We start from the raw sequence: 12973 nt of genomic DNA on the forward strand, positions 1-12973 counted from the left end.
TTTTTGGTTGGTTTTGGGTTTTTTTTAGTAATTTGTGTTAATTAACAATAACAGCAACCACATCAAACAAGAAAGCACATTTGTCTCAGTGTGTTGTCTGTTTTATATAATGCTTAGCCCAGGACATTGTCTGACTGGTGCAGCCTTGGCATAGTTACCAGAACGGGGCAATGTAATAATGATGCAGGCAGTCTACTTCATCACAAACGGAGCCACCAGTAGAGCAAGCTGCAGCTAGGAGCCAGTTGTTGTGTGACATTAAATACCCTGTGTATTGGAATGTATATCAACAGTTAATTTAGCAAGGAAATTTTCAGAAGTGATAGTGTTTGTTCACCTAGGCCTGAGACCTTACTGCTCCTTCAAGATTTGAAAGTACAGAATTTTCACCAGTCTACTTGCCCTTTCAGTGAACTTCAGTAAAATTGTTGGCCAGCTTTCACACAGGGCTGTGGAGGAACAGTGTACAGAATTTACATGACAAAAATAGTGAGTGAAAGTAGAATTCTTAAAAACTCCCTTGCTGCCAAGAAGTACAGAACCATGTTGCCTGATTTTAGAGCTATTACTAGGACTATGTGCAAATAATGGGGGAAGGTCTCTCTGATCTGTGCTACATACTGGCTGTAAATATAGTCTACAGCTAATTGCTTTTGGAATGCTAGTAGTCTTTAAAACTCAAAAAACATATGGCACTGAAAATTAAAGTAATTCTTGTTTGCAAACTAGGATGGTGTACTATTTTTATTTTTTAGTAATGCAACATTAAAGCCATTACTCTTCTCTGGGTCTTTTCCAAAATGCCTTTAAAACTTCAGGTAGGTGGAATATTTGTAGATATCTCATGGGACTCAGATACTAGGTATTTAGATAAAAATTGTATTCAGTTACTCAGTTGTCAAGAGCACATCTTACTAAGGTGAGATTCACCCTTTTTTTCACAAAGAAGATAATAACTATTTTGTATCTCAGACAAAACCAGACTGAAAATCTGATATTTCAAAATGTGTTTTTTAGTATTTTTAGGTCAAGTATTGTTTAGTTATGCTGAGATTACAGCTATCTGATGGTGACGTGGTTTTTGTCCAATTAGAAATTAATAGGACCTTGGTATTGTTTTATTTATACTATGACTAAAAAAGCTGCAGTTTTCTTTCAGTTTAGTAGAGAACAAAACTAATAATGTAATGAAAGATCAAATATTACAGAAATCATGTAAGAATGAGTGAACTTATCTTTCTGGCTTTTGTGATACAGGAGATAAAAACCAGCTCTGATTGAACAGTACTACTTGAAATGTGTGAAGACTGAAAATATTTTATTGTTGCTATTACAGGATAAGAAGGCTTACCTGGACATCATCCACACCTATATGGAAGTCCATGGAACTGTTCACGGCACAAGCACTATTTATATTCCCGGCTATGTAAAAAACCATGGTATACTCAGCGGGCGGGATTTGCAGTTTCTACTGAGAGAAACCAAAGTAAGTTTTCCAAGAGGGAGTAGTGCCAAAAATAGCTGCAAATAGACAGTGTCTGAAGTGCATGATTTCACCTCCAAGAATAAGCTCCTAATTTAAAAGCATTGGAAAAATAAATGACCAAATGTAAAGGAGCTTAAGTTGTCTTATGTGTGCCAAGAATACTTTTTTCACCGTGTCCATGTTTTGTGGTTTGATAGCTGTTATTAGAAAATTGGGATGACAACCTGCAGTCACAGACACATTTAACAACCAGCTTGAGAAACATGGGTAAATGCATTTTTCATTTTCTTAAATGTGATATTGAGCTCAAGGAGATTATCAGCTGCGGATGTGCTTTGTTTTACATCCCTGATGGGCAAGTTAGGTAATATCTGAAAGCTGTACAGTAGGTATGCTTGCTCTGCCCTACCAATGACTTTAACCTAGGGTGACCCTACTCTCTGGGGGAGAAAAGAAGAAAGGCAAGCACTTCATTCACCATTCAGCTCCTTCCTCCGCTTCAGATGTACAGAGAGAGCAAGAAGAGAGTGCTTTTTGTGGTGTGCTTTGCCTGTGGCCCCATAGTCAAGGGAACTCAAGATAAGGGAAAGTATGTACATTGAAATACATAAACTTTTGTCCCCATAGTTAGAATGCTTTGCGGAGTTTTCTGTGCTATTCCCATAATCTTTGTGGCACTTTACAACATTAAAACACTTTAGTAGATTACATTTAAATAGGTTATTTAACTTTCAATTGGTGAAAAGTGGTTTGTGTGTTTAAAATGAGCAAAACGTGTGGAACTGCAGCACTTACTCTCCATTGTTGAAAGTTTCTTGCTGTGCACTTCTACAGAAGAATCTATTAAAAAAAGAAAAGAAAATAGCAAGCACCTCCCAGTCTTCCCACACAACTGCAGAGATCTCCTTTTTGAAATGTTTGTGAAAATGATGGTAATTTGACATCTCTGTGAGACAGCTGTTGGCAAATTATGACTTCTTAAAGGCAACCACTGTGTGTATGTACTTGATGCACACAGATACACATAATGTTGAAGATTAAAAAGTCAACACTTACTTTCGTCATAGGTAATACTGAGATTACACGGCTTTTGCCTGTCTGGAGTATGAAATCACTGTGTTAATCATAGTACTAACGTGGGAAGAATATTGACATTGTAATAACACCGAGCACAAACAGTGACTCCTTTTGGGGTGGGGGGAAGTGTTTTATTCACTAGAATAGTAAAATAAGTTAATGGACTTCCTATAGAATTACTGAAGTCCTTATTATTTGAAAATTCATAATAATAGTTCATAATAATAGTTATGTTTGAGTAAGTCTTTCTGTAATTCTTTATCAGCCATCTTATATGTATTACACTAAAAAGCTTGATTTGCAGTATTAAGCAGATAGCTCATCTATTTGTTATTGGTTGTATTTGCTGTGCTCTAAGATGCAATGTAAGGACACATTAAATTTAGGACAAATTCAAATTGATACATACATATTGCACAGTGCGGTTATGTGGGTTTTGTGACGCAGGAAGCAGTCAGACTAGTTTCACTCAGGTTTTGACTAGTAGTTGCAATATCAGATGGAAAATACTGTGTTGTGATTGTGAAGTAGTCATGAGATCAGTAAGTTGCTTATTTTTCACAAACTGTATTTTTGTGAATAGCGTGGATCTACACTGTAGTGGTTTCAGATTCCTGCAAACATTTTAGATTTTAATGCTTTTCTATGCTATTGTTATGCATTGGATTTGTTTTTTTTTTCTTCCTAACATTAGGAAAAGTCCTTTGAGAATTTGCTGCATTTCTTAGTAAGTGGCACTAAGAAGCATATCAATGTGTTTCAGAACCCTCTATCAGGAAGCCAATGTTTTTATCACATTATCTTTTTGATTCAATCTTTTTTCATAAAGTTTTTTCTTTTTTTTTTTTACTGTCTGCAAACAGTATTTTCATATAGCTTTTCTGAACTTTTGTGAGCAGATTTGCAAATTACAAAAGTGTTTTTCCTATTAAGGAAACTATTTATTTACAGTACAGTCAGGCTAACAAAACTTTAACCTGATGATAAGCAGTTAAGACACCATCTGCTTCTCCTAATAGTTGTTATTGTCAGGCAAATGAGAGTGCAATGTATTTCTCATGTTGCAAGAAAATGAAATTAAATACGGCTTACTGCATCATGAATTTTAGTTATTATTCTTGTATAACACTTCTTCAAAAATATCTAGTTTAACAGAAAAAGTAAAACAGCAGCATCCTGAAATTGAAAGTTGAAACTGAGATTTACCATCTAATTTGCCTGGACTTTTTCAGTTGGAGGTGGATTTTTGGGTTGGTTTTTGTGGGTTGGTTTTGGGTTTTTTTTGCTAGCTGATGTTTAGTATCTCATAGGTACACTGCCTGTTCTGCCTTAGCATATGGTTGCCTCTCAGTGTTGATCAACAGACATCTTCTTGTTGCCTGTACATCCACAGTTTCACATTCTGATACCTTTTAAGAGACAATAACATAGCTTAGCATAAAACACCACTAACCTGTCTCTACTGGCCATCTGCTCCGTGTGTGGGTCAATTGTGTTTATATCAAATGGATCATGGATTGAATTGCTAAAATAAGTGCAGGTTTTCCACAGAAATCAAGCTGACTTGAATGGGAGCTTTGTGCCCTGAGGAGCCTCATGTATGTGTGCACATGCATCCACTGATGTTCAAGGACACTTTTAAATCGTAATCACTTTAATCACTAAGCAACGTGACCAGAGCCCCATAATGAATTTAGTTATGGGGTTTTGTCGCTAGACAATCAGTGTGCTGAAAGTACGTGAAGAATTGGAGCTGTAACTCAGGGATGGTAACATCTGTGGGTACAATGCTCACTTGAACCATCTAGGCCTGCTGTTTGCTGTCTCCAAGCAATAAACTTTGTCTTTAAGCTTCCAGAAAATTCCAGATTTTTTTTCTAAACATATGTTTTCAGACTCAAGGGCAAGAATTGTCCTTCATTGTTTGTGATTTCAACATTGTGTTAGCAAGTTTTTGTTAGATCAGCTGACAAATGATGTCGTTTTCAGAAAGTCAGAGCTAAATAATAATTTAACAAATCACACAGGTCCATGTACTCAGAAGTCTCAGTTTATATTGCAGTCCTTTGTTTTGCCCTTAGACAGCAAAATACCGATAGGTGACAGCTCAGTCATGATTCTTGATCAGAGCTTTGCATTCCCAAAATGTATGTGGTCTCTCTGTGGTATAGGACACAGTTATTCTCAAAAGCATGCAGCTGTCATTTCGTTCTGTTGTGTATTATAAAGCACCACATTTCAGAGTAAGTGCATTTTCCAAGCAAGAAGGGGCTGTTTGAGATTCATCATGGCTAGTTCAGCTGTGAAGTGCATGACAAAAACGAGACATGTCAACAGTTCCTAATGAGAAGATGTAAAGCCATTCATCACGTCAGAGGAAAATAGGGTAGGCAAGCTGGCAGCCTTCCTGCCAACTTAGGTGGCTTCTTGCCAAGGGGACAGCTGGAGGAGTTGGACCAGACTCTCTTGGAAGAAGTAGTACTGGATTCTGGAGAAATACCCCTCCTTTCATGAAAGTTTCAGATGCAACTTTTTACTTTGAGTCACTGTGAATTTTTGAGGGAATCCAAATTCTTTTACTAAATGGAATTTACAATTTCTGAATGGTGATTAATAGAAGTAGGAGCAACGCCCTGTTTAGACAGTTTGGGGAAAATCCTATTGCAGTGTTGGATAAGCAGAAATAGGAAACCAAACTTTTTTTTTTCACATTGCCTTTTTTGAAGTAATATATTTTTTTACTTCCACATGCTTCACAAAATCAGCTGAAAAGGCGTTCAGCTAGTGATTCTACTCTAAAGTTGTTTCAACCACAAAAGGATTGACTTTTCCAGAAAGTATTTTATATTCATATATCGAGATAGTAACCAGCAGCCTTTGCTACACTTCTCTTTCTATAGTTCAGAAGAGAATCTGTAAGTTCAATAAGGAGGCATACAAAAGTGGTGATAAACCTACCAACCCAACAGAATAAATCAGATAAAGTGCAGTCATATTAGAAAGGGGAGAGGAGAAGATAAACACTCTTATTTTATGGAACTATAGCATTCAGTCTGTGGAATATGAAATCTTTCCCTTAAATATTCAGCTAGTCACAATTACAGTCAGTGAAGTAAACCATTCACTCCTTATTTTATACTTTTCTCTATAATTTAGAAAGACTGTTTGTTCAAGTACTCATTTTAATAATAGTCCGAATAGGTGCTGCAAATTCCACAAATAAATTGCTTCGTGTCAACTGAAAGTTAGTGGTTTCCAAAAAATAAAACAAAACCCCACTGTTTTTTCATGGGAGTGATTGTGAAGCACTTTTCATGTCAGAAAATTTTCCACTTAGCTACTACACCGTGAAAGGACTGCCTACATTATAATCAGAAAAGCATGGTGTCTTGGCTGGTTCTGATGCTGGGTGGCCAACTCAAAAGCCTGAAATTCCAAACTAGGGATTCAGTTCACTGCAAAGGCAGAAAAAGTTCCTGAGGAGCCTTTCTTATGATAAACCAAAGTATTCCTGTTTAAGAGATTGAAGACCTACTCTACTCAAGTTGGACAAGTGAGAGTGCAGATACGAATCCCCTTTTTTGATTCATGCAGACCTGGGGAGCAGACCTTGCAAACAAGGAAATGGGTTGTTTTAAAAAAAAACCAAACCACCAACCCTTACTGCTGTTACCATGATCATTTTACCATCTGTATTTGTTTGCTGTTATCTACTTTAGATACGCTTTTATACTATAAACTCCCCCTAGCAAATTATCTCATACTACGGGATGTTAGCATACAGAGCTGATGGTGGTGCATGCCCACTGAAAGCACTGTACGAAAAATAATAGTTCTGGCTTTTAAAAATATTTGGAAGGTGAGAAAAATGCTCACATACAGAAAATGAAATTGTTTCAAACACTAATCATAGAGTGGTTTGGGTATGGAAGGGACCTTAAAGATCATCTAGTTCCATCCCCCCTGCCATCAGCAGGGACACCTTCCACTAGATCAAGCTGCTCAAAGCCTCATCCAGCCTGGCCTCGAATAGTTCCAGGGAGGGGGCATCCACAACTTCCTTGGGCAAACCTGTTCCATTGTCTGACCACCCTCATGGGAAAGAATTTCTTCCTAATATCTCATCTAAATCTCCCCTCTTCCAGTTTAAAGCCATCAACCAGTAAAGTATAAAGGAATTCTACTCTGCATAGCAATTGTGTTGCAGCTAACAAAGCAGGATCAGGGCTAACGTTTTTGAACTGTGTGTACCCACAGTTACGTTGCCAACATTGTCAAATTTGGGAGTTTTGCATTATAGATCTTCAGCCACAGGGTGAAGGTAGCAGCCCACAGTGGACTGAGTTACCAGGCACAGCATCCGGTAAGAAAGTACCCTAAAAGCCACAGTCAGCAACCTCGTGTGGAGGCAACAGAGTGCATTTATATCACAGAACACTGGAAACACAGTGTGCTCTAAATTTTTATCATTTTTTGAGTGGGAGCCTTGTCTTCCGCACAGCCTCAACTGTACTGAGGATGGGTGCTTGCTTCACTGCTACTGGAAAATAGTTGTTTGTTATTTGTCCTTTTTTCTTTTTTTTTTTTTTTCCCCCTTCTTTTTCAATTAGGGACTTGCAGCATTTGTTACATACTTCAAGGAAGTGCCTTGACAGATTGTTTTAGCCTTTCTGGAAATAACAAGTCGCATGTAATTCAAAGGATTAGCAAATTAGAGCCTCATGAGAATGAGTTATAGAAATAACCTGTGTTCTCCAGTGCTTGCTTTTTGAATCATAATGAATGTGACTTTCTTGAGGCAATTAAGATATTCCTCAGTTTTGTTCTTTATACCAAAAATACTAGCTTCCTAACCAAGGAACATTAATAAAGGGCAATTTTCAGGAGCAGGGTCTAGATTCGGTTTGGGAATTTGAGCTGACTTGATGATGATGTGATGGAGAGTAATAGAAGATTTTTGGGGGGTTGAAAGAAGGAGCTGGGGACCTGCGGGCAGATGTGAGCCAGGCTGCAACCTCAAGCCAACAGGCATCCCACACCCATGCACCACTGTAGCAATCACACACATCCTTCTTTCTTTCTTCAAAAGTATGGTGCTGCTTAGAGTTAAGGTTGGAAAATGGATGTGAAACAGGTGGTAAGCTATTTATTATAGATTAAGTGTTGACAGTGTGCTCTGTGCTGTCAAAACATAAAACCATGTTTCTTTCCCCATGGAGCTTCCTCCTAAATAAACGGACCAGTCAGACACAGAACTTCACAGCAGCAGTTTATTAAAAAAGTGAAAAACGAAGCAAACAAACCAGCGTTCTCTACATAACAGGCAAACACAGGATCATAGGAGAATTGATACTTCAGATGGTCTTAATTGCTGGTTCTCAGCTGGTTCTCTGCCTTTACTAAGGAGTAGTTTCAATAAATAACATCATGTGTGCAGACTGCATGAAATGGTTTCATGTTTGTAATTTATTATTTTAAAGAGATTAACTTTCTTTAAATTAAGCCTCTTTTGACATGAAATTTAGTACGTATATTTTCTGACTGAAAGGTAATGTATCTTATGCCATGTATAAAAACCAAATTTAGATAATCTAGCTTTAGTGGAGATAAGTCTTCCAGATCTTTTTTTTTTATCAGCCACTGGAGAGTTTCCTGTAGGATTTAAATCTGTGAGATAGCTGAGAAACTTTTTGCAAGTAGGCAACCTGTTTAACCTGAAAATTGAAAACTGCAATAACAATATTGAACTCCATGCAGGGAATATTGTATGTCCTCAACTATGCTGAGAAGTGTTAACTTTCTGCTTAAAATGAGCCAACTTGGAATTTATACTGTTGTTGCCATGGGTCAGAGAGAACTGATGCTGCAATGCCTGTGCACAGTGATTCTGAATACAGGTTTATTTATCAATGTTAAGCTGAGCTCCTAGAAAGGGCCTTCAGTTTTGAATCTTGTTACTAAGATTTGCTTCCATGTTGCAGCAGATTTAATGCAGAATAGTTTAATTTGACCTCTTTGAATATGTACATCCTGAATACATGATCCTAATAGTTATGAAGATTGTTTTTTCTTGAAAAGAGCAGTAGGTGTGTGTATATATATACACACACACCTTACATAAGTCATTTAACAGTGCTGAGAAATTGCTGTTACAGTTACAAATTGTATAAATTTGTATGAAAATGAAATTATAAATTAGGGCTTGTAATTCTCCCATTGTACACAGTGTGATAGTTGAACTTAGCTGGCAGCCAAACAAGACACAGCCACTCACAGCCCCCTCACCTCCCCTCCATCCCCTTCCATCCCACCCAGGGAATCGGGGAGAGAACTGGAGGGTTACAGGTAAGGAGATTTGTAGCTTGAGATAAGAACAATTTAATCATTAGAGTAAAAAAATAAAATTAAAATAATAAGGATAATAAGAGTAATAATGATAATTCTATATATATGAGTGATGCAGAGTACAGTTGCTCACCACCTGCTGATAACAATCCCAGAGGAGCGAAAAGGAACCCTGAACCCAAAATCACAAGCCCGGAAAAACAAGCCCAAGCAATTCCCAAGAGAATCCCCCTCTTCCCAGTCAGCCCTGGTTAATATACTAGACATGACATAATATGACATGGAATATCTCATTAGCACATCCAACTGTCAGTTCTGGGTTCTACTCACTACTACACTTTTCTTCTCCCCCCACCCCCTTCCAGTCCTCTCTTCTTGGAAACTGCCCAAGCACAGTGTCCTTGTAGTTATCAACATTGTTCTCATCACAATCCTCAGTGAAACCAAAACACATTGCTTTCTAGCTACAAAGAAAAAAATTAACCCTATCCCAGCAAAATCCAGGACACACAGATATTCAAATAAAGATGAAGAATCCTATATTTAATTCAGGGGTTTTAATTATGTTGGGCCAGGAAAGAGGTCAAAATACAAATAAAAGCCATGCAGCTCTGAAAAAAGGTTTCTGCCCATTGGAGAAAAGCACTGGCTGTTCTAGAGCACCTGTAATCTCGGCTGGTGTAAGAATAGCTTTGTGATGCATTTTTCCTCCTTCAATTTACCTTGGAGGCGTTGAACCCTCTTAATCTTATGCAAGCTATTGCTGCCTAGGTACAGTGTCTTCAGCTGATGTTTGCTGCCATCTACCGTTTTAATTAGAACATTTAATTAGTTTGCCAGGAGCATGTTCATATTGGCAAAATCAGCAGATTAGCTGATGTGGGAGAAAGGGGGGGAAACAGTGGTGTAGCTGTTCTGTGAGGTTCCTGCAATAAAACCTGTACCCGCAGGAGAGCGCCAGCAATTTCATTTCACCACTAATCAAACCACCAAATGACTTTATTTTTTTTCCCCAAAGCATAACTGAAAGGGTCCGTTGTTGACTCAGCTCCATGAAAAAGCACCTCAGCTCATTACAGAAGATTATTGTCAAATGTGTTTTACAGGACATTCTGTTACTGCTTGGGTAGGAGGGGGTGAGCTGCTGGACTTCTCCCATTTTCCTCTTAACGTTACATTTTTTAGGTCCATTTAGCATGTGTTATTGTTTAAGTTAGCTTTTAGCTTTTTGTTTTTTGCAAAGGACAAAAATAAAGATAGTCCTTGTTTTCTATTTTCCAGCTGTTTGTTGGTCTCGGGTTTCCATATGAAGGGCCGGCTCCTTTAGAGGCTATTGCTAATGGATGTGCTTTTCTAAATTTAAGATTTAACCCACCAAAAAGTAGCAAAAACACAGAATTTTTCAAAGGCAAACCTACACTCCGAGAGGTAAGCTTTGTCAATGTTGGTAATTTATTTATTGAAAATGATTGTGAATTTCATTGTAATAACACAATATAGGAAAAAATGCATAAATGTTCACAGTGTGTTGCAAAAGGTGTGCAACTGTCGTTTTCTTTAGCCATTGATGGGATTTTCAGTCCTTATTTTTATAGGATAATAATAATTTTTCAGGGACATACTGTTAAGATTTACCTCTAGATTTGTTTATATGTACATTCTGCTAGTTCTTATTGATAGATCATAACTGAAGTTTCACTTGAAAACCTGATGTTCTGCCCAGGAACAGATTGTGTCATCTGATACATGATGTGTCATTTGAAAGTGGTTTTACTTTGTTGAAGAAACAAACATTACTGTGTACTGTGCAGGAAGTAAATAGGTGTTTAAGTAAATTACAAAAATACCATTTGTGGGTTGTTGTGCATGTCTTGGGATTTTTTTTTCCCCCCAGAAAAGATCTGCTCAAGGCACTGTTGAGCTAAGGTGTTAGTGGTCACAGCCCGCTGTGTCTGTGGTTAGACACTGAAGACATTTGGACAACTGACTCTTTTAAAGAACAGGAAACCCAAACCTCAAGCTTTCAAAACAGCCAGTGTGTTTAGGCTCTAGCAAGAGAAAAATGGGGCTCAGTAAACCAGCCCCTCATCCTGGCACTGACTTTGGAATATTTTTCTTCTTCGGTGTAGGTAAAATTCAGCCTATGCCCCTTGCAGCCATTTAACAGTCACGTAGCCATTTCTGACATGAGCACTTTTTCCTGTGACCATGGCTTGTTTGTAGGTCTATATATGTACTTTCTCTGCATACTTATCTGAAGGGAGAGCTGTCTGGTAACACTTAGATGATGAGAACTTTGCACAGCCTGATTTGCCAATTCACGTCATGCTTGGGCTATATAAATTGCATACTGAGAAGTGCCAGCTCTAGTTGATAAGCAAAAGACAGTTTCCCATTTAAACCAGGAACATAAATTCCTTATGATTTTGTGATCCAGGACTGTAATTGCTGTTCGGTTTGTTAAACATTCAGTAGGTACAGGGCATGAGTTCAGACTCACCCCTTCTCAAAGCTTGCATTGCTAAAAAGGGGAAGGCAATAAGGAAAACAACAAAAAAAAGTCTGTTTAAACTTCCTCCTTGGGCTTGGCATCTTTCAAAGCTTTTCTTCTGTGGGTCACTCGACTGTTTGTCTCATTTCCAGTTGTTCTGTGCCCAGATACTGTAATTGGTCAGGCTCAATAAATAATCTGGACCCACCTAACTCTTTAGTAGGAATTTTAGTGCTTGGAATGCCATGCTAAATCCTGCTGGTATGTGTCAGCAGTAACAGAAATGCTGTGCACCTGACTTGCACAGAAAAATAATCCCTATTGACTGCTTTAGTCCAAAATCATGTAATGAACATTCATCACGAATATTGCTGCGTTCACATGCTCTGCTGACCTATCCTAAGAGTGACCTTTCCTCTAACTGGTTTTCACAACTGCACTTAGATCCGATTGCCAGTAATCCACATGCTGCTTCTTTGGGATTAAGAAAGTCCTTAAATCCTCCTCTCAGTTTTTTTCAAGTGCTAAAGGAGAACAAAAAAAGCTTGTGTAGTTCTGTGAACTGATTATCCGTAAATGGATTTGAAGAGAAAGTCTGTGTTTAGTACTTTTGGAAAGTAACCATTGCAAGTCACTTTCTCTCTTGTTCTAGATAGAATTCATTGGGAGGGGTTTTAACTGTTTCCTCTATACCCCCAAGATAGGGTCCTGTAGTGAAGACTCTACAACAACTGGAAATGACAGTTTTCATTTTAGATCAGCAGTTATTTTATCTTGGTACATGATTTTGCTGGGGGAAAGAAGCAGGGAAAAAAGGAAAAATGACCTTCAAGTGCCCCCCTCCAGGAAAAAATAAAACATTGTGTGCTAAAACTAGTTGAAAAGTGTACTTGGTGGGTGTGGGTTCTCTCATTTTCTCTCATTTTCTGCTTTTAGGAAGGAAAAAAAAAAAAAAAAACAAACCTGAAATTAGAAATCAATTCCAAATCTATTTCTAAGAATTCTCATAGATTTTAATTATAGAGGGAGTATCTCCTCAATATCTAAAACATTGAGTTGTGGCTAATTAAAGCATTTCAGTATTAGGAAATAGTCTAAATATTTTTTGAGAGTATAGATGCAGAATAACTGATGCAATAAAAGTTTTGTTGCTAGTTACTCTTAATACTTAAAACAGCTGCTAGTCTGAGAAGTTTAGTTGCTCATCTTCCAGATCAGATTTGGCTTTAGTGTTGCCCTCTGTCTGAGATAGTAAAAAACTAAGGCATAATTCCTAAAGCTCTGTGGAATTTAAAGCACTGGTTTATGCTCATATGTTTGAAGGTGCAGTAGAAGGTTTTTTGTCATTACTGAAAGCAATAGTAATGCAGTTTCTGCCATCTGAAGCCCAGACCTAAGTGCTCTGGGAGCTCAGTCTTGGTAACCCAGATTTTTAAGTCCATACATTTTTAGTAGCAGTAGCAATACTACTGAAAAAAGGTTAGAAAATGTCAGTTTTCAAGAAGCATTGGACTTTTTGGAGGAATCTAAAATACGCCGATGGGAGCACAGCGCAGTGAATGTAGGCAGCTATG

The 12973-nt window shown here is 37.8% G+C and overlaps 1 protein-coding gene across 1 annotated transcript in view; it reads left to right on the forward strand.

The window, feature by feature from the left end:
* MGAT5 (alpha-1,6-mannosylglycoprotein 6-beta-N-acetylglucosaminyltransferase) overlaps positions 1–12973 on the forward strand; it is a gene marked incomplete at its 5' end in the record, with an annotated part of 45610 nt that overhangs the window by 24392 nt on the left and 8245 nt on the right. The window contains 2 exons of the mRNA XM_010171168.1: positions 1337–1486; positions 10190–10336. Coding sequence (XP_010169470.1) covers positions 1337–1486; positions 10190–10336 — 297 coding nt within the window. The remainder of the gene's footprint in view (positions 1–1336; positions 1487–10189; positions 10337–12973) is intronic.

The sequence above is a fragment of the Antrostomus carolinensis genome, unplaced genomic scaffold (assembly GCF_000700745.2).
Source record: "Antrostomus carolinensis isolate BGI_N321 unplaced genomic scaffold, ASM70074v2 scaffold7967, whole genome shotgun sequence".
NCBI classification, from domain to species: domain Eukaryota; kingdom Metazoa; phylum Chordata; class Aves; order Caprimulgiformes; family Caprimulgidae; genus Antrostomus; species Antrostomus carolinensis.